Source organism: Chiloscyllium punctatum, chromosome 30 (genome assembly GCF_047496795.1).
Source record: "Chiloscyllium punctatum isolate Juve2018m chromosome 30, sChiPun1.3, whole genome shotgun sequence".
NCBI classification, from domain to species: Eukaryota; Metazoa; Chordata; class Chondrichthyes; order Orectolobiformes; family Hemiscylliidae; genus Chiloscyllium; species Chiloscyllium punctatum.
The window spans coordinates 21,672,547-21,696,217 of record NC_092768.1 but is presented as its reverse complement, the minus strand read 5'-3'; the positions used below and the strand labels follow the sequence as shown (position 1 = coordinate 21,696,217).

At 45.5% G+C, this 23,671-nt stretch overlaps 2 protein-coding genes across 2 annotated transcripts in view; both read right to left on the bottom strand.

Moving 5' to 3' along the window:
- Positions 1-23,671, bottom strand: part of LOC140455262 (zinc-binding protein A33-like) — a 260,630-nt gene that overhangs the window by 145,774 nt on the left and 91,185 nt on the right. The gene's annotated exons all lie outside the window — the stretch shown is intronic.
- On the bottom strand, positions 1,272-13,775 carry LOC140455047 (nuclear factor 7, brain-like). Its single transcript, XM_072549715.1, has 5 exons — positions 13,194-13,775; positions 13,008-13,103; positions 12,681-12,914; positions 7,435-7,567; positions 1,272-1,849 (listed from the first exon to the last, which is right to left on the bottom strand). The coding sequence occupies exons 1-5, from the start codon at positions 13,602-13,604 to the stop codon at positions 1,272-1,274; spliced, it is 1,452 nt and encodes a 483-aa protein (XP_072405816.1). The 5' UTR covers positions 13,605-13,775.

Genomic DNA, 23,671 nt, shown 5'->3' with positions numbered 1-23,671 from the left:
ATTTACCCCTTCACCTAACACTACGGGTAATTTAGCAATTCACCTAAACTGCACATTTTTGGACTGTGGGAGGAAACCGGAGCACCCAGAGGAAACCCACGCAGACACAGGGAGAATGTGTAAACTCCACAGAGACAGTTGCCTGAGGTGGGAATTGTACCCGTATCTCTGGCGCTGTGAGGCAGCAGTGCTAACCACTGTGCCACTGTGCCGCCCATAATTGGAGATTCGGGTGAGGCATTTGGCAAGAATGCAGATGAAGAAAAACATAGGTTCTCTACTGCATTCAGGACAAGGCACAGAAAATGATAAAGGATTGCCTGGAAGTGGCAGAGTTATTCCTATCTTTAGTGAGCTTTCAAGGACCATGTTGATTGACTTGATGGATAAAGTGAAGGTCGTTTGCCAGAGGGAGCTGGGACAAACTGAAAAAGGATTGGAGGATAGGTGGGAAAGAACAATGCTGTGATTGGAAGATTGGTCAGAGACAGCGAGGCTATGATTGGAGGATCTGTATGAGAGCACTGTCATTGGTGAATCGGCCAGGGAAGAGAGCTTACGATTAGAGGATCAGTCAGAGGGAGTGAGACTGTGAATGGACAGTCAGAGAGCATGACCAAGAAAGTTCCAGAATGACAATAACCAAGGGCCAGCCCCAGGATCAGGTCAAGATGGTTTTTGGGCCAGAGTGAATCGAAGTGCTGGACACCCCTCGTGTTAAAGGTGAATGAACCTGGTGGATGAGGAACTGAAGCCATGGGATGGAAGGCAGTTTGAGTGAAGGTGTAAGGTAGCTAATACAGAAACAGATCCTGCATTTTGTGTTTGTGGTTTTGCCCTCAGTACCCAGCAGCAGGGGCTCGGACTGCAGTGTCAAATTGGACTGATCTTTGTACAGCTCATCATCCCCATCTTCTGGCTGAAACTGGCACTACACTTCAATCTCCAGCGACAAAACAGGTCTTTCGAGAATCAGTAACTTCTGTTCCATGCAGCATGGTAGAAAAGTGACATTAAAAATCAAGATTTCCAAACTGCCCCATTCACTGAAAATAACTATTTGTGTATTTCCTGTTACTTATGATGTAAGAAACTTAAAATACCAGAGAAATTTTTTCATTTCCTCAAACACAAAACATGTTTTATTTACAGTCTGATTAGGATTTTACAAAATATAATCAGGAAATTCAAATTCACATTAGGAACCAACCTGTTGTCAATGGCACTTTTTAAACCCCAATCCCTGACCTCTGACCCTTCATAGGGTCAGCTTATTTTAACGTAAGGGATGAAAAGATTCCAAGACCCTGCGCTTTTCCCAGATCCAGATAGGAATCGGAGCTGATTCTCAGAAAATGGTTTTCATCCCAAGTCCCGAAGAAAGGATAAAGTTTCCCAGTGAATTTATTCCCAGTGAAGGTGTGGAGATGGGTCTTGGTGTCCGCGTTGTAAAATGAAACTGTCCCAGATTCATAACTGAGATAAACTCCCACCTTCCTGGGGATCTGATTGACACGGAGAGGAGTTCGAGGGGAGCAGTTCATATAAAGCTGATTCCCATCCTGCCCAAGGATCAAGAACCCAGTTTGCGGGATCAAGCTAATCCGTCTATTCCTCTCCACAGATTCTAAGACTACTCCCAGAATCCAGCCCTGATTCCCCCCCACCTCCACCTCCCAGTAATGTCTCCCCGATGTGAATCCCTCTGATCCCAGGGCACAGGGACGGTCTGTAAACCTCTTCTCGGTGTCAGGGAGACTCCTCCGGGTCCCGGTCCGTCTCAAAATCTTCAGATCCTCAGACACTTCGAACCAGAGACTCACTGTTTCCTCATCCAGGATCACAGAGACTAGGAGATAAAAACAGAAGTGCAGACAGTCCATGGATATAAGAGAGAGAGAGAGAGGAAGAGAGAGAGAGTGGGGGGGGCGGGGGAGAGAGAGAGACTGAGACAGAGAGAGAGAGAAAGAAAGTGTGTGTGTGTGTGTGTGTACATACGTACACCTCTGCATGGAGAGGAACGTCTGTAGGGTTATGTATATGGTTGGGGGATGTATTTGTGGGGATCTTACATGCATGTGGGAGGATGGCCTTGTGTTTGTGGGGGAACTGTGTGATTGGAGGATATGCTTGAATGGTAATCAAGGATGTTTGGAGTGGATGTCTGTGTATGGGTGGATGTGCATGAGTCAGTGGGTGGATGTGTGGCTGTCGAGAAATCGATGTGTGTGTGGAGATGTGAGGATGGGAGGAATCTGAGTACATGTGTGAGCAAGGTGGGGAGATGTGTGGGGTAAAGGCATGTTTGAGGGTGTTATATATGTGTGGGGGAAGAGAACATGTGTCTGTGAGAAATGTGTATCGCCTCTTTACGTACATAAAAAAGGAATAGAGAAGCCAAAGTCAACTCAGGCCACTTAGAGAATGAAGATGAGGAAATAATAACATTGAATCAAGAAATGGCAGAGGCTTGAATATAACTTGGAATCAGTCTTCACTAATAGTATCCCGAAATTACAAATTATGTAGGGGAAAAACAAGGAGAGAAAAAAAATTCATCAACTATCACTCGACAAAAAAGTGTTCGGAGACAAATGGGGCTAAAGTCTGATAAATCCCCTCACTGTGGTGAGTTGTATATTCAAATACAGGTACACAATCCTTTATCCAAAATCTTTGGGGCCAGTTGCTTTTCAAAATTCGGAATTTTTCAGATTTCGGAATAAATGACATTTTCACAGTGAAATGAAAACACTATTACCTAACAGCAGATGCAGGTGTGAATAGTACGGGCGCTGAGATATAATTCACGCCTGCCAGTGCTGGGCCACGCCACCAAGTCACATCAGAGTGAGGTGGTTCGACTGGGTGTGGAGATGGGTCACCTGTTCACTCGCCAAAATGACGCACCACACTTCATGACAAAAATTCAGATTTTGGAATTTCAGATAAAGGATTGTGTGCCTGTATTAAAGGAGGTAACTACAAAATTGATGCATTGTGCATAATCATCCAGGTATCCTAGATTCTGGAAAAGTCCCAGATGATTGGAAACTGATACTGTAACAATTTAAAAAGGAAGTTGGGATAAAAGAGGTAGTTATATGCCAATTGGGTCAGCATCTGTTTTTGGGAAAATGTTAAAGTCTATTATAGAGATGTAACAGCAAAGTGTACATAAAATGATCAAACATCATGCCTAACAAATTTACTAGAATTTTTAAAAGAAGTAATATGCAACAAAGATAAAGGGAAAACAGTGGATGTAACATTATTTTGATATTCAGATGGCATTTGATAAGATGCCATACATTAGGCTACTTAATAAGAGACCATGTATTGGAGGTGATATATTAACATGGATTGATGATTAGCTAACTAGTAGAAGACAGGGAGTTGTCATTGTGGGGGCATTTTCAGGATTGCAACCTGGAACAGGGTTCCACAGGGATCCTCGCTGGGTCACATTTATTAACTGTATGTATCAATGACTTGGATGAGGAAAGTGAATGGACTAAAGCCAAGTCTAAGGATGACAACTGAACAGGTGGGAAGGCAAGTGATGAGTGTAGTGACTGTATTGAGGTTAGTCAGGTGACCCTCATCGACTGTGAGTTCTCTGATTGGGGATTTAAATCTGGTCCAATCGGGGAGCCCTGGCTGAGAGATAACAACAGGAGTATTAGATATTCTGATGCTCTGAGGGAACTGTCTCAGTGTCAAGGACATTCCATGTGCAAATAAAGGGTGACTTGCTCAAGGGATCCTAGTCTCTGTGGAGTTATTTCAGTGGCAACGAGAGTAAAACATGCTCCTGAAGAAATTCACTCACAAGAATTGTCTTTGAATTGGGGTAAGCATGTCTAGCATCATGTCAATATTTGGGAAGCTTAACTCATTTGATTCTGCCATCAAAGACTGGGTGCAGTATGGGGAAAGAAATTTTTTACACGCAGATGACATTGGAGTAGATGAAAAGCAATGACGAATTTCCCTGATAGCTTATGGACCTGCAGTTTTTTCTGTAATTAGGAGCTGAACTTTCCCTGAAACACTCGATAATAAAACCTTTCAAGAGTTGACAGATTTGCCACCTGGACGTTTCCTCCAATTTTGAGAAGATACTGTTTTTACTCGGCTATTCAAGAACCAGGGGAATCCTTATCAGGATTTTTGACAAGATTAAGACTAGTAGAAGCATGTGACTTTGGTTTAACTCTGAAGAAGCTGCTCAGAGCAGATTTAGTGTGTGGGATTAATAATGGAACCACACAAAAGTGCCTAATAGCTGAAGCACAACTCTCCCCAGTCCGACTAAGCTTGGGAACACCACTGCAGTGAAGGCAATTGCCGAGCCTCACTAAGGACATCTTCTCAACAGAGGGTCCTTCGGTCAGCCCAAGGCAAAATCCAAAAACAAAACCAAGCCTCAGTTCAAATTCTCTTCATGATTCGGGCTGGCAAACCATTGTAATTGCTGCTCATACACGTACTCTAGACAGCAAAAGAGTCCAACTAAACCTAAATTGCATAAGAGAATATATCGCCCGGTATCCAGGAGATTGCCCACTTTGGATAGTCCACCTGCATCTGGTTTGGAACAGTCAAATTGCTTAGCAACAAACAAATCGGAACCAATCAAAATAAATGATTGGTTACATGGTCACCTGGTTGTTATTGAGGTTGATAAGGATGGTACAATTTCAATGATCGCACAACCAGTTATTAACAAACTTCACCTTGGACTTAATTTTGCACGAGACATCAACTAGATCCTTATATCGGGCAACCTTTCCAGATTAAGGGGACAATTTTGGTTCCAGGGTCTTGTGAGAAGCAGCTGGTTCAGTTCCCACTGACTGTAGTAAAATGGTCAGGCCCAAGCTGGGTGGGGTAGAATTGGTTGAGAAAGATTCACGTAGACTGGCTCAACATTTCTCGATTCGTAAATGGCAGCCTGAATGAAGTCCTAATGTCGAGCTGGACGTTTTTAAGGAAGGTTTAGGGACTACCAAAGGACACAGGGCCACCTTGCATGTTGACCAGGAAGCAATTCTGCAAGGGTCACTCAGAGCCATTTGCTTTATGGTCAAACATAGTTGGAGAAATCAGAAAGCTGGAAAGTGAAGGAGCTACCAAACCAGTCCAGTTTGCGGAATGGACAGCACCGGTCGGACTGATTGTGAAGCCCAATGGGTCGGTTTGCCTTTGTGGGGATTTGAAACAAACAACAAACCGCGGTTCACAGCTGGATAAATCCCCAATTCATCACACAGAGGATTTATGCACAAAGCTGGAGGGGAGGTGGGCTGTCCTTCACAAAACCAGACATGAGTCATGCATTCCTGCAATTGTAGCTCAAAATGATTCCCAGAAAGATGCCACAATTAATACCCATAACAATTTCCCAGAACACGAGTCTGCCATTTGAGGTATCATCAGCCTGTGTAATTTTTCTATGGACAACAGAGAACAACTTACAAGGTCTACCTCAGGTCGCCATTTATTTAGATGATGTGCTAACAACAGGGAAGACCAATAAGGAGCACTGAGAGAACTTGGACACAGTCCTTGAATGTTTCTCCCAGGTGGGCGTACGCCTTAGAAGGGAAAATGTGTGTTCCGAGCTCCCTAAGTGACCTACTTGAGCTACAGAGACGAGAAGACTGGGTTGCACCGACTGGAAGATAAAGTGAGGGCGATCAAAAGTGTCCTTGCTCCCATGTCTGTACCTGAACTGAGGGCTTTCCTTGGGCTGGTGAATTATTATGGAAAGTTCATCCATTATCTGGCCTCCATCCTGGCACTTTTGCACCAACTCCAAAAAAAGGATCTGCCTTGGAAATGTTTGCATCGCGAAGCCATTGTTGTTTCTTCACTTCCCTGAAAGCTCTCACCCTCAAAGGTGAAAGGCACACAATCATCTCAAGTGAGATCTGGTATTGTTAGTGATATTTCCCCGGATGGTCTCAGGGTAGTTTTAGCTCATGGTTGGCCCAATGGAGAGGAACACCCAATAGTGTATGCATCCAGGACTTCGGCTAATGCAGAGCGTAAATATGCCCAGATATGAGAAGGACGGTTCGATGGCCATATTTGGACTCAAGACGTTCCAGCAATACCTTTCTGGACTTGGATTTGTAATCCTAATGGATCACAGAACCCTGCTAGGTCTACTTAAAGAGGACAAGGCAATGCAGCCCATACCTTCAGGCTGAATTCAGCAGTGGGCTCTAATATTAAGTCCATACAATTACAAGTTGAAACACTGTCTGGGAGGCCAGGTAGTAAATGTGGATGCATTGAGCTGCTTCCCACTGGCAGATATACATCCAGTGGTACTGCCACTGCATGAGTCCAAAATGGTTTCAAATTTCCAGTCACAGCTGACAATATCAGACGTTGGATGCAGAAAGATCTGGTCCTGGCAAAACTGAAACAGCTGGTGGTGATGGCGGAAACCAAAGGGCCATCATACCCAGAACTAAAACCTTTCTGTATCCGGAGAGATCAGATCACAGTAGAAAATGGCATATTGTTATGGGAAGCAAGAGTAAATATCCTGAGTGAAGGTTGTCACCAAATCCTGGCTGAACTTTACGAGGCTCTTCCAGGGCTTTACAATATGAAAATGTTCGCGAGTCTTTTTGTGTCTGGAGGCCAGTATTGGATGCATTGATGGGCCAGTGCCCAGAGTGCCAACAAGGACACAACATTCATGGGAATGACCAGGTAAACCACGGACTCAGTTATATGTCAATTATACAGGTCCTTTCATGGGGTCAATATTCTTGGTCATTGTGGACACCCACTTAAAGAAGTTGGATGTGTATAGCGTTCATTCGTCAAACGCGATGATAGCAAAACTGCGCATGTCTTTTGCAACACATGGACATCCGGGCGTGTTGGTCACAGATAATGGGCCATCATTCACTGGCAGGGACAGTGAGGACTTGCTAAAGTCAAATAGCATTTCACATATAAGAACAGATTCATACCATCCACCATCCAATGGTCTGGCAAAAAGAGCAGTCCAAACTTTGAAAGCGAGCTTAAAGAAACAACCTGCAGCCTAACCAGATACCAAACTGTCCCAGTTTCTATTTGATAAGAGGACCATGCCTCATGCAGCTACAGAAATAGCACCAGCAGAGTTGCTGATGGAGTGAAGACTCGGCACCAGGTTAAACCTGATCTTCCTGGACCTGGGTGGAGGCAGGGGGAGGGTAAAACAGCATCAGGAATACCAGTGACAGACAAAGACTCCGCGAAACGACAGAGACACTTCACTTTGGGGAACAAAGTTTGGTGCAGGAAATGACCCTGAATGATCCTGAGCGGTCAACGTGAGGTCAGGTCCACTGATGTATAAAGTTTGGGGAAGTGCAACAGTCCTGAACAAGCATGTGGACCACATGAAAGCTGCAAACTCACAAACAGGGCGGAAGCAAAATGTGCCTGGCTCCTGGGAACAGTCAGAAAGGCTGGCAGGGCCTATGGGCTCTCCCTCAGCACTAAGGGTAGAAGAGACCTCAGAATCAAAGATGGACATAGCGGACATTGCCACCTGAAGAAGAGAATGAATTCCTTCCGAGATGGTTGGGGTACAAGAGGAGAGAGCTGCTGTACGTTACACGTTGCCCTTATCCAAGGCAGAATCGGAGGAATCTGAGCCGGTGTCAAAAACACTTCAGGCAGAGCTGCAAGGGAAAGAACTGGCCTGTGTCCTCAGGCTCAGAGGGAGAGGGATGTAGTGATTGTGATGAGCTCGGCCAGGTTGGTATGAAAAAAAATGAGTTCCCTGATTGGGGTTGTTAATCTGGTCCAATCAGGGAGTCCTGCCAGGCAAGATATAACGGTAGCTCTGTGAACGCAAGATAACAGAATTGAGATGGCACAGCAGGCCTCACAGTTATCTGAAGATGCAGCTGCAGTTGTTTACACAGGAGACATAGATAAGAGCGTTTCACATAAGAAACCTACATTTAATTGTAAATCTGTTACAAATGTAGATTTTGGTCAAGATTCTTCAAATAATGATAGGCATAGATTCTGAATTAGTTATAGATTTACACACTTATATAAAGAAAATCCCACTTACAGCATGTGCAAAGAAGTTGTTATAATTATAGTTAAAAGATAGAAGTGCTGTGTTTGATTGACATTCCAAGGTTGGGTGAGAAAGAAACTGCTCACAATCCTTAGCTAAAGAATTCTAACATTAGGTATGACCATAGAACTTTATTGGAACTGATGTAACAAATTTTATAACAATTCATAAAAATTAGCATCCTTTATATCACCAATACCAAGATTAGTATGAAAAATGAATTGCATGACAGAATTCAAGAGGTCCTTCGTGATAAATTATTGGCAATGAATGGAGCCGGCAAGTGTCTGAGAAGGAGTATGGCTAACAGGATTGAATATAGCATCCACTATGAAAAGCCCCAAGAAGGGACATAAGAGAATCTGGGAAGCTTCATGAGAACATAGAGGCCTGTGGGTTGACCACGCGCCTGTCCATCTTAGGCCACGCAGTCACAGTATTTCTGAAATTGGAAGTGTATGTAATTAATTAATTAATTATGATTGGTTTGTAATTGCTAAAGGCAGGCTGAAAATGTGTATAGAAATGTATGTCTTTCCTTTATTCATTGAAGAACTCTGGATTTTCAGACAGTCTCTTGCCACCTGTGAAATTTCAATGAACTCTTTGATGCTAGAAGTATTGAATGATTTATTTGGTCATTCTGCCCCAACAATCTAAATCACAAATAAATTGAATGGGGAGTTCATGAGAAATGTCTTTATTGAGAGAGTGAAGAGGGAAGTGAAACAAAATAGTGTAAAATAAAAGACAAGAACACCTCAATAGTATCAGGGATAGCAAGGAAATAAAGAGCTAAAGCAGAATAGTCCATAGTGTGGAAAGTTACTCACAGAGAACTGCATCCCACATGGGATAGGTGTCTGAGGGAAATGAAAAACACAAACGATGCTTTTTCCCTTTAAAATATTGACTGCTAATAAAATAAATGCAAACTCTAACTCTCTAGGTTGTTGCAATACAGTGCAATTTGACACATAGAATTCCCAAAGAAAACAGGTGTCTCCACACAGTTTCAGGTCATAACACAAAACCATGTCAGTACTAGCCAATGAACCTGAGGCAAAGGAACTGAACACTGGCAAAGTTAATTCTCAGGTCCAATTCCTGAAGAGTCAGGTTTGCACCTTCTGACCAATCAGGACATGAAATACTATTTAGCGACACCGAATTGGAAAGTCAGGTATTTAACTATGAGGAAATTGTGTTTAATTTTTAAAACATTTTATGTTTAATTTGGATAAGTGCAAGGTATGCCATTCCGATAAAACAAACAAAGACAGGATTTATACAATTAAAGGTCGGGCCTTGAGCAGTGTTGTAAAACAATGACACCTCGGTTTTCAAATTCATAATTCTTTTGAAGTTTTCCTCACATGTATACAGGGTGGTTAAGAAGCCATTTAGAATGTTTGCCTTCATTGTTCAGTCCTTTAAGTATCGGAGTTGGAACATTATGTTGAGGCTGTACAGGACATTGGTGAGGCCCCTTCTGGAGTACTGTGTCCAGTTCTGGTCTCCATGACGTAGAAAGGATATCGTGAAGCTAGAGAGTTCGGAAGAGATTTACCAGGATGTTGACAGGAATGGAGGGTTTGAATTGGAAAGAGATGCTGGATAGGCTGGAGTTTCTTTCACTGGAAGTTGAGATGTGACCTGAGAGGTTTATAAAATAATCAGGGGTACAGACAAAGTGAATGGCAGGTGTCTTTTCCCTTGGGAAGAGGATGTCAAAATTAGGGGGAATATTTTTATGGTGAGAGGTGAAACTTTAAAAAAAACTATAAGGAGCAACTTCTTTCACACAGAGAGTAGTTTGTGTGTTGAGTGAACATACAAAGGAAGTGTGAATGTGGGTACAGTTACAACATTTAAAAGACATTTAGACAAGTACATTAATCAGAAATGTTTGGAGGGATATGGGCCAAGGGCAGGCAGGTGGGACTAGTTTAATTTGGGATTATGGACAGCCTGGACTGGTTGGACCGAAGGGTCTGTTTCCATGCTGTGTGACTCTGTGTTTCCACTGTTTTCAGGGAGCATACATTGAGTATCAAATATTTTTACCTCACTTAACTCTCGTAAGGCTGTATTTTATTGAAAGGATGCACAGCCATGTTAAGGTTGAGTTAGCAGTTAGAACCTGTCAAATGTACCCAGCCCAGTGATAAGTAGATTGTCTACCCAGGATGAGGTATGTAACTGTGCTTTGTGTATAAACATCCAGACTATTTGTAATGTGCTCCTCAGGGATACAATGGCCTGCCTGTAGGACAGGGGTGGTGGATACCTGCCTTAGCAGCCTGAACCAGGAAAAGGCCTTTGACAGGACATCACACACTGACATGTGGGACTTGCTCTCCAAAATGGGCTTTGGGAGGGAATCTGCAATTGAATCTGACTGCTCTACACCAACATCCTCAGTGCAGTCTCAATTAATGGGTGGGAATGAGACAGCTTCCCGATCAGATCCAGAGTCAGGCAGGGCCTTGATTGTGCGTTGTATACAGCCCTTTGCTGAGTCCGTCAGGAAGGACGTGAGCCTGAGATGGGGTGACTATTCCAGGCAGTGGAGGCCTACAAGGGAAAGCCCCCCTGTACATGGATGATGTCACTGTTTTCTGCTCAGATCTGCTGTCACGTGCACAGACTCATAAGCATCAACGACCAGTTTGAACTGGTCTCAGCAGCCAAGGTAAATCAAGGCAAGAGCAAGGTCATGTACTTTGGGAACTGGGCTGACCAATCCTTCATGCCTTTCACCATCAGGACAGATTACCTGAAGGTGCTGGGAATATGCTCAGAGGAGCTGGGGCATACACAAAAACTTGAGAGGAGAGTATTGCCAAGGTAAGACAGAAACTGGTCCTTTGGGAGCAGCATTTCCTCTCCATTGCAGGTTAAAAATCTGGTTATTAGGTGTGAGATACTCTCACTGTTGTAGGAGGGGCAGGTCGGGCCCATTCCCAGAACCTGCATTGCTGCAATTACCCGAGTCATCTTCCACTTCATCTGGAGGTAGAAGCTGGGCATGTCACAGGAATGCCATGTACAAACCTCTGGATAATGGGGGGAAGAATATACCCAAGATCACCCTCATCCTGATGGCCACCTTTGTGTGTGGCTGCATCAAGCTGCACCAAACACCAAGTCTCACTATGTACTGAGGTTCTACCTGTCCCTGGTGTTGGGAAGGGTGGGACTGGCCTTGTATTAGCAGAGCGCTCCAAGTAATTGGACCGTTCCATATCACCTGTCCTCCAGGTAGAAATTTACAAACAAAAACACCTTTAACCACAATTCATCAGCACAGATCATCCCCAAGAGCCTGCAGGAAATGAGTGGGTGGGTCTTGTCGGCTTCTTCCTTGAGCAGATTGTCAAAGGCATTGCCAGAACTTCTTAACAAGCACCAGGACGTTGCTTGGTTGCTGGTGAGAAGGGTACTACCTGTGAGATCTTTCATATATACCCAGAGTATCTCCAACTGCACACGTTGCCCTTGAAGTGGCTGTGGAAGGTCGAGACTGTCACACATCTCCTGCTGGAATGTGCCTTTACAAAGAAAGACTAGAGAAAGATGCAGTGGCGTTTGTCAAGTTTCATCCGCAGTAGCTCAGTGACGCGTGACTCTGTGTTGTACGGTCTGTTCCCTGGGACACACAGTGAGACAAACTTCGACTGTACTCAGAGGACCATCAACTCAGTGAAAGATGCTCTTTGGTCTGATCGAAACCTGTCGGTCTTCCAGGGCGAGGAGTTGACCTCAACTGAGTGTTACAGACTGGCACATTCCAAGGTCCAGGACCACGTGTTGAGAGATGGACTAAAGCCTAGGGCAGCTGCTGCAAGGCGCAGAGGGTAAAGACCATCATCTAAAATCTTTCTGCTGAAGTTAGATGGAGGTGCACTCAGTTATCAGACCCTCCCAGTGCCTCAAATGTTTGTAAATATTGTCTTGTACAAGTAAGAAAAGCACTGGGTTTGTTTGTTCTCCCAGATACAATTATAACATTTAAAAGATATCTGGGTCAGTATATGAATAGGAAGGAAGGGTTTAGAGGGACATGGACCAAATGCAAGAAATTGAGACAAATTAATTTAGAATATCTGTTCAGTATGGACAAGTTGGACTGAAGGGTCTATTTCCATTCTGTATCTCTCTGAATCTGACTCTATATGTAAAGACTATACAGAATCAAACAGCTCTAATAATATTGTATGGATATACAGACTTTTATGAATAAACAATATTTTTGAAATACACCAACTTGTAATTTGAACGGTTTTCCGCATGGATGTGAATAAATCACTTGCATCTTGGGCTGGAGCTGTGAATTGTCGACTGCTTTTTTAATTTAGCCTTTTAATCGTGAGGAGAATTTCAATAGTGAGACCCACAATCATCAATGAGATTGAGGAAAATGTATGAAACAGGAGAGTGGACAAACACATGAGGGAAAGAGGAGCAGAAAGGGATATTGGAGGAATGACGGAGGATGGGAACAAGTTTATGAGGATCACATTATGAGTTTACTTTCCGTGAACTAAAATTAAATATAATCCCTCACCTGCAGAAATATCACTCCATCTTTTTGTTCCAACTGTTTTTCCAACTTTGAGAGTTTCTCCTGGAGAGAATTTAAATTCTTTTGAATTATGCCAAGATTTTGCTGCATTGTTCTGAGAATGTTTTCCTCTTGTTCCCTGAGATCTCGGAGTAAACGCTGCTCTTTCTCAGTGAGAAACTGGTGTATTTTAGTGAACTCGGATTTGATGCAGCTCTGTAGATTTTGGGATTGCACCTAAAAGAGCAAATATAGAGACAATCTGCTTCTGCAGTAAAACACAACAAAGGAGGGAATCAAATTTGGAAGCTGAGCTCAGGGAAATTTTACCCGAATTTGGGAAATCTTCTGTTTCTGCTGCCGCTCCATTTCTATAGCCGCCGATTTCTTCCTTGTGAGAGATTCCAAGGAAGATTTCACCCGATCCTGGGATTGGGAGAGAAAATCAGAAAATAAAAGTATTAGATCATGAAAATGTGATGAAATAATCAGAAGATGGAATCGGTTTCCTTTTACCTTGTAGATTCCAACCGCTTCTTCAATCGGGATGAAGCGGTGCTCCCTGTGTTCCCGGGAAACTACACAATTCACACAAATCAATTTCTCGTCAGTTTCACAAAAAACCTTCAGTTCTTCCTGATGTTCCTCACATTGACTTTTACTTCCCTTCTCTTGCGGATTCCGATTTAACTTTCGAACTTTCTCAGATAGATTCGCTAAGGCCCGATTTACCCTGAGGTTTCTGTCTGGAAACTCCTGTCTACATTCCGGGCAGGAGATTCTCTCCTGCTTTTCCCAACTCTGGGTGATACAGGAGCGGCAGAAGTTGTGTCCACAATCCAGTGTAACGGGATCGGTGAAGAAATCCAGACAAATGGGACAGATTACCTCCTCGGTCAAACTCAGGAAATGCTGTTTGAAATCCATGCTGTTTGGTATTCCTGATGAAGGGCTTTTGCCCGAAACGTCGATTTTCCTGCTCCTTGGATGCTGCCTGAACTGCTGTGCTCTTCCAGCACCACTCTAATCCAGAATCTGGTTTCCAGCATCTGCAGTCATTGTTTTGACCTGTTTGATATCCATGTCCACCCTCAGCACTTCCGGATTCCATCTGTTTTCAGTTTCAGTTTCCCTGCGCCGCAGAACACATTCAGCTCAGTCACTCCCTCAGGGAGGTCAGGGCAATCCTCAAGGAATTCTTGTTATTGGCTGCTCTCGGCCCCGCCCACTCTGAGAGGCGGAGACAGCCCCCAGAGCAGAATGAGGAATAAACAGCGTCAGAGCAGCGACAGGGAATCCCTGAAGCCGGGAGGTGAGAGGGAAGGTCGGTTGGGAGTGGGGTAGGTGGGTGGAGAGAGGATGGGAGGGGGTGGGGGTTTTGTCCTGGGAGTGACTGGCAGCCTGCTGCACTCCTTCATATCCTTCATTCCCAAAGCAGTCCCAGACACGGATGGTCAAGTTGTGTTTGACTCTGGGGGAAACACAAGCTGAAACATATTGTCCAGCGCCTCCTCACCTCTCCCTTACAATCCACCAGGATCCTCTCAATCCTCACTTTGGGAGTCACTGCACAGAACTGAAGAGCCTCATCCCTGGTCCCATTCTGGGAAATCTCCCCTTGTACCATCCCTTCGGCCTTGACATCCTTCCGAAAGGGCAGGCCCAGAATTGACTGCAGCTTGGGGCAGGAGACCAGCGGGAATCCTGTTGGTGTCGTTTCCACCATTTCTCCAGGCTCGCTGCTGGTTCAGTCCAGGGAATTTCACCCCCCCCATCCCCCGGGAGATTCAACTCCAAGGGTTTCCATCAAACCGGACACACGGCAGCAATTCTCCCTCAGATTGTATCTCCCTCTCCCAGAGGGGGCAGGGGGAGTGCTGAAGGGGACATGAGTTCTCCATGAGACCCAGTCTCCTTCACTTCAATGGGCACCGCATTCTCACCTCGCCATCCAATTGTATTGGTAAGGTCCTAGGGAGTGTTGCTGAACAAAGAGACCTTGGAATGCAGGTTCATAGCTCCTTGAAAGCAGAGTTGCAAGTAGATAGGATAGTGAAGAAGGCATTTAGTATGCTTTCCTTTATTGGTCAGAGTATTGAGTACAGGAGTTGGGAGGTCATGTTGCGGCTGTTCAGGACATTGGTTAAGCCATTGTTGGAATATTGCATGCAATTCTGGTCTCCTTCCTATTGGAAAGATGTTGTGAAACTTGAAAGGGTTCAGAAAAGATTTACAAGGATGTTGCCAGGGTTTGAGGATCTGAGCTACAGGGAGAGGCTGAACAGGCTGGGGCTGTTTTCCCTGGAGCGTCAGAGGCTGAGGGTGACCTTATAGAGGTTTACAAAATTATGAGGGGCATGGATAGGATAAATAGGCAAAGTCTTTTCCCTGGGGTTGGGGAGACCAGAACTAGAAGGCATAGGTTTAGGGTGAGAGAGGAAAGATATAAAAGAGACCTAAGGGGCAAGTTTTTCACACAGAGGGTAGTACGTGTATGGAATGAGCTGCCAGAGGATGTGGTGGAGGCTGGTACAATTGCAACCTTTAAGAGGCATTTGGATGGGTATGTGAATAGGAAGGGTTTGGAGGGATATGGGTCGGTTGCTGGCAGGTGGGACTAGATTGGGCTGGGATATCTGCTTGGCGTGGACAGGTTGGACCGAAGGGTCTGTTTCCATGCTGTACATCTCTATGACTCTATGTATTCCCAGGCTGAAAGAGGATCCAGTGTCAACAGCAAGGACTTATCAAAGGCTCTGATGACACAAAGCTGGGTGGCAGGGTGAAATGTGAGGAGGATGTTAGGAGAATACAGGGTGACCTGGACAGGCTAGGTGAGTGGACGGAGGCATGGCAGATGCAGTTTAATGTGGATAAATGTGTGGCTATCCACTTTGGTGGCAAGAACAGGAAGGCAGATTACTACCTAAATGGAGTCAAGTTAGGTAAAGGGGCAGTGCAACGAGATCTGGGTGTTCTTGTACATCAGTCAATGAAAGCAAGCATGCAGGTACGGCAGGCAGTGAAGAAAGCTAATAGCATGCTGGCCTTCATAACAAGAGGAATTGAGTATAGAAGTAAAGAGGTCCTTCTGCAGCTGTACAGGGCTCTGGTGAGACCGCACCTGGAATATTGTGCACAGTTTTGGTCTCCAAATTTGAGGAAAGGCATTCTGGCTATTGAGGGACTGCAGCGTAGGTTCACGAGGTCAATTCCGAGAATAGCGAGACTATCTTACGCTGAAAGATTGGAGCAACTGGGCTTGTATACCCTTGAGTTTAGAAGGCTGAGAGGGATCTGATTGAGACGTTGGCGGTGACATGTGACAGTGAGGCAAGGAATAGGGAGAGAGTGCAGTTGAACATGTGGCTGCAATGATGGTGTAGGAGGGAGGGCTTCAGGTATTTGGACAATTGGACTGCATTCTGGGGAAGGTGGGACCTGTATAAACAGGACGGGTTGCACCTGAACCAGAAGGGCACCAATATCCTGGGGGGGTAGGTTTGCTAGCACTCTTCGGGGGGTTTAAACTAATTTGGCGGGGGAATGAAATCTGGACTTGTAGTCCAGCAAGTAGGTTAGCTGATTTTCAGGATGTCCAAGAACATTGGGAGGCTGTGGAGAAGGTAGCACTGACAGGGAATACTTGCGGACACAGAGATGGGTTCAAGTGTGTATACTTCAATGCAAGGAGTATCAGAAATAAGGTGGGTAAACTTAAGGCATGGATCGGTACTTGGGACTACGATGTTGTGGCCATCACAGAAATGTGGATAGATGAGGGACAGGAATGGTTGTTGGAGGTTCCTGGTTACAGATGTTTCAGTAAGATTAGGGAGGGTGGTAAAAAAGGAGGGGGGGTGGCGTTGCTAATTAGAAATGGTATAATGGCTGTAGAAAGGCAGTTTGAGGGGGATTTGCCTTTGGAGGTAGTATGGGCTGAAGTCAGAAATAGGAAAGGAGCAGTCACCTTGTTCGGTGTTTACTATAGGCCCCCCAATAGCAACAGAGATGTGGAGAAACAGATTGGGAAACAGATTTTGGAAAGGTGCAGAAGCCACAGGGTTGGAGTCATGGGTGATTTCAACTTCCCAAATATTGATTGGAAGCTCTTTAGATCAAGTAGATTGGACGGGGCGGTGTGTGTGCAGTGTGTCCAGGAAGCTTTTCTAACTCAGTATGTAGATTGTCCAACCAGAGGGGAGGCCATATTGGATTTGGTACTTGGTAACGAACCGGGACAAGTGATGGGCTTGTTAGTGGGTGAGCATTTTGGTGATGGTGACCACAATTCTGTGACTTTCACCTTGGTTATGGAGAGAGATAGGAGCATGCAACAGGGTAGGTTTTACAATTGGGGGAAGGGTAAATACGATGTTGTAAGACAGGATCTGAGGAGCATAAGTTGGGACCATAGGCTGTCAAGGAAGGATGTCGTTGAAATGTGGAACTTTTTCAAGGAACAGATACGATGTGTCCTTGATATGTATGTACCTGTCAGGCAGGAAAGAGATGGTCGTGTGAGGGAACCTTGGCTGATGAGGGAGGTTAAATGTCTTGTAAGGAGGAAGAAGGAGGCTTACATAAGGTTGAGGAAACAAGTTTCAGACAGAGCATTAGAGGGATACAGGATAGCCAGGAGGGAGCTGAAGAAAGGGATTAGGAGAACTAAGAGAGAGCATGAAAACTCTTTGGTGGGTAGGATCAAGGATAACCCCAAGGCCTTTTATGCGTATGTGAGAAACATGAGAATGACGAGAACGAAGGTAGGTCCGATCAAGGACAGTAGTAGGAGACTGTGTATTGAGTCAGGAGAGATAGGAGAGGTCTTGAATGAGTACTTTTCTTCAGTATTTATGAATGAGGGGGACCGTATTGTTGAAGAGGAGCGTATGAAACGAACTGGTAAGCTAGAGGAGATACTTGTTAGGAAGGAAGATGTGTTAGGCATTTTGAAAAACTTGAGGATAGACAAGTCTCCCTGGCCTTATGGGATATATCCTAGGATCATGTTGGAAACAAGAAAGGAAATTGCGGAGCCGTTGGCAATGATCTTTTCATCTTCACTGTCAATGGGCGCGGTACCAGGGGACTGGAGAGTTGCGAATGTTGTGCCCCTGTTCAAAAAAGGGAATAGGGATAACCCCAGGAATTACAGGCCACTTAGTCTTACTTCGGTGGTAGGCAAAGTAATGGAAAGGGTACTGAGGAATAGGATTTATGAGTATCTGGAAAGACACTGCTTGATTAGGGACAGCCAGCACAGATTTGTGAGGGGTAGGTCTTGCCTTACAAGTCTTATTGAACTCTTTGAGGAGGTGACCAAGCATGTGGATGAGGGTAGAGCAGTGGATATAGTGTACATGGATTTTAGTAAGGCATTTGATAAGGTTCCTCAAGGTAGGCTTATGCGGAAAGTCAGGAGGCATGGGATACAGGGAAATTTGGCCAGTTGGATAGAGCTGAAAATGTGTTGCTGGAAAAGCGCAGCAGGTCAGGCAGCATCCAAGGAACAGGAGAATCGATGTTTCAGGCATAAGGCAAATTCTCCTGTTCCTTGGATGCTGCCTGACCTGCTGCGCTTTTCCAGCAACACATTTTCAGCTCTGATCTCCAGCATCTGCAGTCCTCACTTTCTCCTCCAGTTGGATAGAGAACTGGCTAACCGGTCGAACTCAGAGAGTGGTGGTAGATGGTAAATATTCAGCCTGGAGCCTAGTTACAAGTGGAGTTCCGCAGGAATCAGTTCTGGGCCCTCTGCTGTTTGTAATTTTTATTAATGACTTGGAAGAGGGAGTCGAAGGGTGGGTCAGTAAATTTGCAGACGACACGAAGATTGGTGGAGTTGTGGATATTGAGGAGGGCTGTTGTTGGCTGCAAAGGGACTTAGATATGATGCAGATCTGGGCTGAGGAGTGGCAGATGGAGTTCAACCCTGTCAAGTGTGAGGTTGTCCATTTTGGAAGGCCAAATAAGAAAGCGGAATACAGGGTTAACGGTAGGGTTCTTAGTAAGGTGGAGGAGCAGAGGGATCTTGGGGTCTATGTTCATAGATCTTTGAAAGTTGCCCTCAGGTGGATAGAGCTTGTAAGAAGGCCTATGGTGTATTAGTGTTCATTAGGAGAGGGATTGAATTCAAGAGTCGTGAGGTGATGTTGCAACTGTACAGGGCCTTGGTAAGGCCACATTTGGAGTACTGTGTGCAGTTCTGGTCGCCTCACTTTCGGAAAGATGTGAAAGCTTTGGAGAGGTTGCAGAGGAGATTTACCAGGATGTTGCCTGGAATGGAGAATAGGTCGTACGAGGATAGGTTGAGAATGCTAAGCCTTTTCTCATTGGAACGGCGAAGGATGAGGGGTGACTTGATAGAGGTTTATAAGATGATCAGGGGAATAGATAGACAGTCAGAGACTTCTTCCGCGGGTACAACAACGGGACATAAATTTAAGGTGAAGGGTGGAAGGTAAAGGGGTAGGTTCTTTACCCAGAAAGTGGTGGGGGCTGAGGGAGTAGCAGAGTCAGAATCATTGGTGACCTTTAAACGGCAATTGGATAGGTACTTAAACTAGATTAGATTACATTACACTGTGGAAACAGGCCCTTCAGCCCAACACCGACCCGCCGAAGCGCAAACCACCCATAACCCTACATTTACCCCTTACCTAACACTACGGGCAATTTAGCATGAGCAATTCACCTAACCTGCACATCTTTGGACTGTGGGAGGAAACCCACGCAGACACGGGGAGAATGTGCAAACTCCACACAGTCAGTCATCTGAGGCGGGAATTGAACCCGGATCTCTGGCGCTGTGAGGCAGCAGTGCTAACCACTGTGCCACCGTGCCTCCCACAAATGTTCAGAACAAATGTTCGGCACAACATCGTGGGCCGAAGGGCCTGTTCTGTGCTGTTTTGTTCTATGTTCTATAAGATTATTAAAGAATTGGACACTCTGGAGGCAGGAAGCATGTTTCTGCTGATGGGTGAGTCCCAAATCAGGGTACACAGTTTAAAAATAAGGGGTAGGCCACTTGGAACAGAATCGAAGAGAAACGTCTTCACCCAGAGAGTGGTGGGTGTATGGAATGCTCTGTCCCAGAAAACCGATGAGGCCAAGTCTCTGGATAGAGCTCTTAAGGATAGTGGAATAAAGGGTTATGGGGATAAGACAGGAATGATCAGCCATGATCATAATGAATGGTGGTGCTGGCTCGAAGGGCAGAATTGCCTACTCCTGCACCTATTGTCTATTGATCATCCAGGATCTCCTCAATGTACCATAGAGCCAGCATCAGAGCACAGAGCCCAGGGCTGCCATTCAGTCCCAGGACTGCCATTCAGCACAGCAGCCTTTCCCAGTCATGGGCTCAATTCCCAAGAGATTAGTGCTGTTGGCTCTCCTCCCACTGGGCAGGCCCCTCGGGAAACATTGCAGCAAACCAGGAGCCCGTGGTGGCAGCTGGCTGTGCTCCAGCCCCAAATCTAATCCTCCTCATCGGAGTCCTATCGCGTCGGGACCAGAACATGTGTATCTCCCTGGAGTGAAATTCAATCCAGTTCTCGGGGCTGGAAGGAGAAGTCTACATCCTAGCCCATTCCTTTCTGAAAACACAGTTTTTGTCACCTGTTCATGAGTCCATATTGTCCACTCACCTTGTGCATCGTTTCAGAAATAGCTCACCATTCCTGCAGCACACTGCCCAGACATGAGACAAGCTTTTCCTGATCTAGAGATGAAGAGAACAACAGATTTCTTCTGATTTCTGTTCCGAGTTCATTCCTGAGCCTCCCGTCAATTCCTCAGGGCCCTCTCCTCCTCCCAGACACTTTCTCCTGAAATCCCATTGGTCTCTTCACACATAAGATTCCCGAGGCCCAGAAGTTGCAGTTAAATGTTGTATGGACATGATGGGGAGTGAGCTGCAGCAAAGTGTAGTCCTCATTGATGAGCCCCTCAGGTCTGTCTGTCTCTCTATCCTCAGGCAGGGAGGCTTGCTCAGCATGGCCAGGGCTTTAGTAAATCACATGCTTGTTTCAGGAATATGTTACTCTCTTCATCTTTCTCCTCATGAGCCATCTTGAACGTCCAGGGGTGTTGAGCTGTCACCCAGTGACCATGCTGGGGGTGACTGACTCTCTGCGGCTGAACTTTGTCCAACTCCCTCCCAGCAGCTGCTGGATGTGTCTGGGGAAGTAATCCTCTGAAACCATCCCTGCAGCTCGGAGAGAGGCCGTTCCTCAGATCACCCAGAGTGTGTCTGCTGTCAGGATGGTCTTCCTTTAATGGGGACCCTGAATGGAACGTTAAACTGGTTTCATCTGGTGGGAATGAGTTGCCAAAAATGAAGAGGAAACCAAGTGTTAGTTTGTGAGAAATGTCTTTCCCCAGAGATTGGTGAGAATGTGGGGCTCACTGACGCAAAGTGTCATTGAGAGGAATTTCTGGAGAAATGGAGGATGTTGATGGGATTTAATGAGCAGAGGCTAGAAAACTGAAAGATCAACATGGATGTAATGGACTGAATGGCCTGTCAGTAACACAGAATAATCTGTCAGCGAACTCTCTCACCTCAGTTGCTCTGTGCCAGTTGCTGTCTCCCCATCACTGTTGTGTCTGAGAGCAGCTCCCTCAGTCCAGGCTGGGGGCCCTCCCTACTCTGCATGGCTCAGTATCACAGCAGTTGGTGCATTGACCCACTGAGCAATCAGGGCCACACATGAGGAGCTCAAAAACCAAATCAAGGCGCAGGAACTGATCCAATCAGCACAGAGAGAGGGAGAGGGAGACCCTGATCATCTCCTCTCTCTCACCAGAAATAAGCAACACTGGAACCTCGATCATGCTTTAAAACTGGGAGTCCCTGTTGATCTGGAAATGGGGAGATAACTGGGTTTCCTAGACTTAGTCTGGCACTGAGGTCTTGATCCTTGCGTTAAAATGAGCTGAAAAATGTGTTGCTGGAAAAGCGCAGCAGGTCAGGCAGCATCCAAGGAGCAGGAGAATCGACGTTTCGGGTATAAGCCCTTCTTCCTTTTTCCAGCAACACATTTTTCAGCTCTGATCTCCAGCATCTGCAGTCCTCAGTTTCTCCTTGCGTTAAAATGTCAAGATGTATCAAATGCTAAAATGTCGTGGATTCAGAGACAGGAGAATGGGAAAGCAGCTGAAAGTGTGCCTGACGGGACAGGATAAGCTGAATGGAGCAGAATCACAGTGCAGTCACAGCTCATTGGGGATAACATAGGCTTAAAGGTGGAAGGTAGTTTAATATTTTGAGTATATCCATCATGCTGTAATGGAAGATCTGTCTTTGTTGTTTAATAAGTCTGCTGTTTCACCTTGTGTAATAATGTAACTAGTTGTGAGGTGAACCAATGTGCTGAGCTTCAAGCCGGGAGGTTGGTCGATGGAGTTCCAAATGAAGAAGAATTCAGACTAAAGATATCATTGCTGAACAAAACAGGGACACACACAGAGAAATGTCAGGGCCTGTCACCAAAGAGAGGACCTCCCTTGCCCACAGCAACAGGACTAGAGCCTGTCACCTTTGGGGTGTGTGAATGGCCCCTTCATGCCCTCCAATAATCCAGCAATCACCCCCATTGCTGGCCTGTGTCTGGAGACTGCCCACTGCTGGGAGGAACATGTGATCACACAGAGGTGGTCCTGCATCTCCAGGGAGCATTGATGACCCACTCAGATGGCCTGGGTTAGGGCATTGCTTTATCTGTCAAGGGAGCAGGGTCAGGAAGAGTATAAACTCCATTCTAGAGGTTATTGGTACGGTCACACCTTCCTTTAATCACTTTAGCACTTCAATCAAATATTCTCTCAACCTTCTCCTCTGGAAGGTGGACAACCCAGCTTCTCCAATCTTTCCATGTTACTGAGGTCCCTCACCCCTGGAAACATTTTCAAACTTCTCTGCTCTGTCTCAAAGATTTCACATCCTTCTGAAGGTCTGGTGAAGATAATGGACACAAAACTTCCATTGTACCCAAACCAGAGCTTCTAAAGTCTCATCATGATGACATTGGTTTTGTACTTTCTGTCTCTATTGGTAACACCTCATCAGTTCAACCACTTTCTCCACCCACCCTGCAAACCTCATCAGTGCTCCTCACCAGCCTCCAGATCCCTCAAATGCTGCAATCCATTTAGAATTGGACATTTTCGGTTCAACATTTTGATTCTATTCTGTTCTCCAAAATGCAAATGCTCATGTTCCAGCATCACATACAAATGTACCGGTAGAAACTTCCGGGAAGTTGGGAGAATCTTACCTTTGTGTTAAGTCCATGTCCAGGAGGGAATCTCGGTATGAGACCCCAATAAATTTTCTAACCATATCTGACCAACTCACCACAGTAATTACCAGCACCACCCCGACGGTATGTCCCATGGCTGATTTCAGCCTCAGCTTACCATGCACCATTTCCTGAACAACATAGACAGGATGGTGAAAGTAGTGTTTGATATGTTTGCCTTCATCGGTCAGTGCATTGAGTTCCCGAGTTAGGACATTGTGTCACAGCTGTACAAGACATTGGTAGATGTGGAGTCACATGGAAGGTAAGGATGGCAGATTGGTCCCCTAAAGGACATTGGTGAAACCGGATGGGTGACCATGACTAAGACAAGCTTCACTCTCCTGATTTATAAATTGAACTAATATTCTCATGAGATTTGAACCCAGATCCCCCACAGGACATTGGTGAGGCCACTTTGAGAATATTGCTCTCAGCTCTGGTCTCCCTGCTATAGGAAAGATGCTGCTGAACTTGTAATGGTTCAGAAAAGTTTCACAGGGATGTTGCTGGGAGTGGAGGTCCTGAGGCACAGGGACAGGCTGGGACTTCCCTCCCTGGAGTGGCAGAGGCTGAGGGGCAACTCTCCAGAGGAGCACGGAGAGGGCAGATAGCCAGGGTAGGGGAGTCCAAAACTAAAGGGCATAGGTGCAGGGTGAGAGGGGGAAGATTCAAAAGGGGCCT

Excerpts from the sequence above, each read along its gene's own strand:
- LOC140455047 (XM_072549715.1), bottom strand. The coding sequence starts at position 13,604 with ATGGATTTCAAACAGCATTTCCTGAGTTTGACCGAGGAGGTAATCTGT. Across the intron at positions 13,104-13,193 it reads AAGCGGTTGGAATCTACAAG|GATCGGGTGAAATCTTCCTT; the intron begins GTAAAAGGAAAC and ends TCCCAATCCCAG. Across the intron at positions 7,568-12,680 it reads ATGGAGTGATATTTCTGCAG|GTGGCAATGTCCGCTATGTC; the intron begins GTGAGGGATTAT and ends TCTCTTCTTCAG.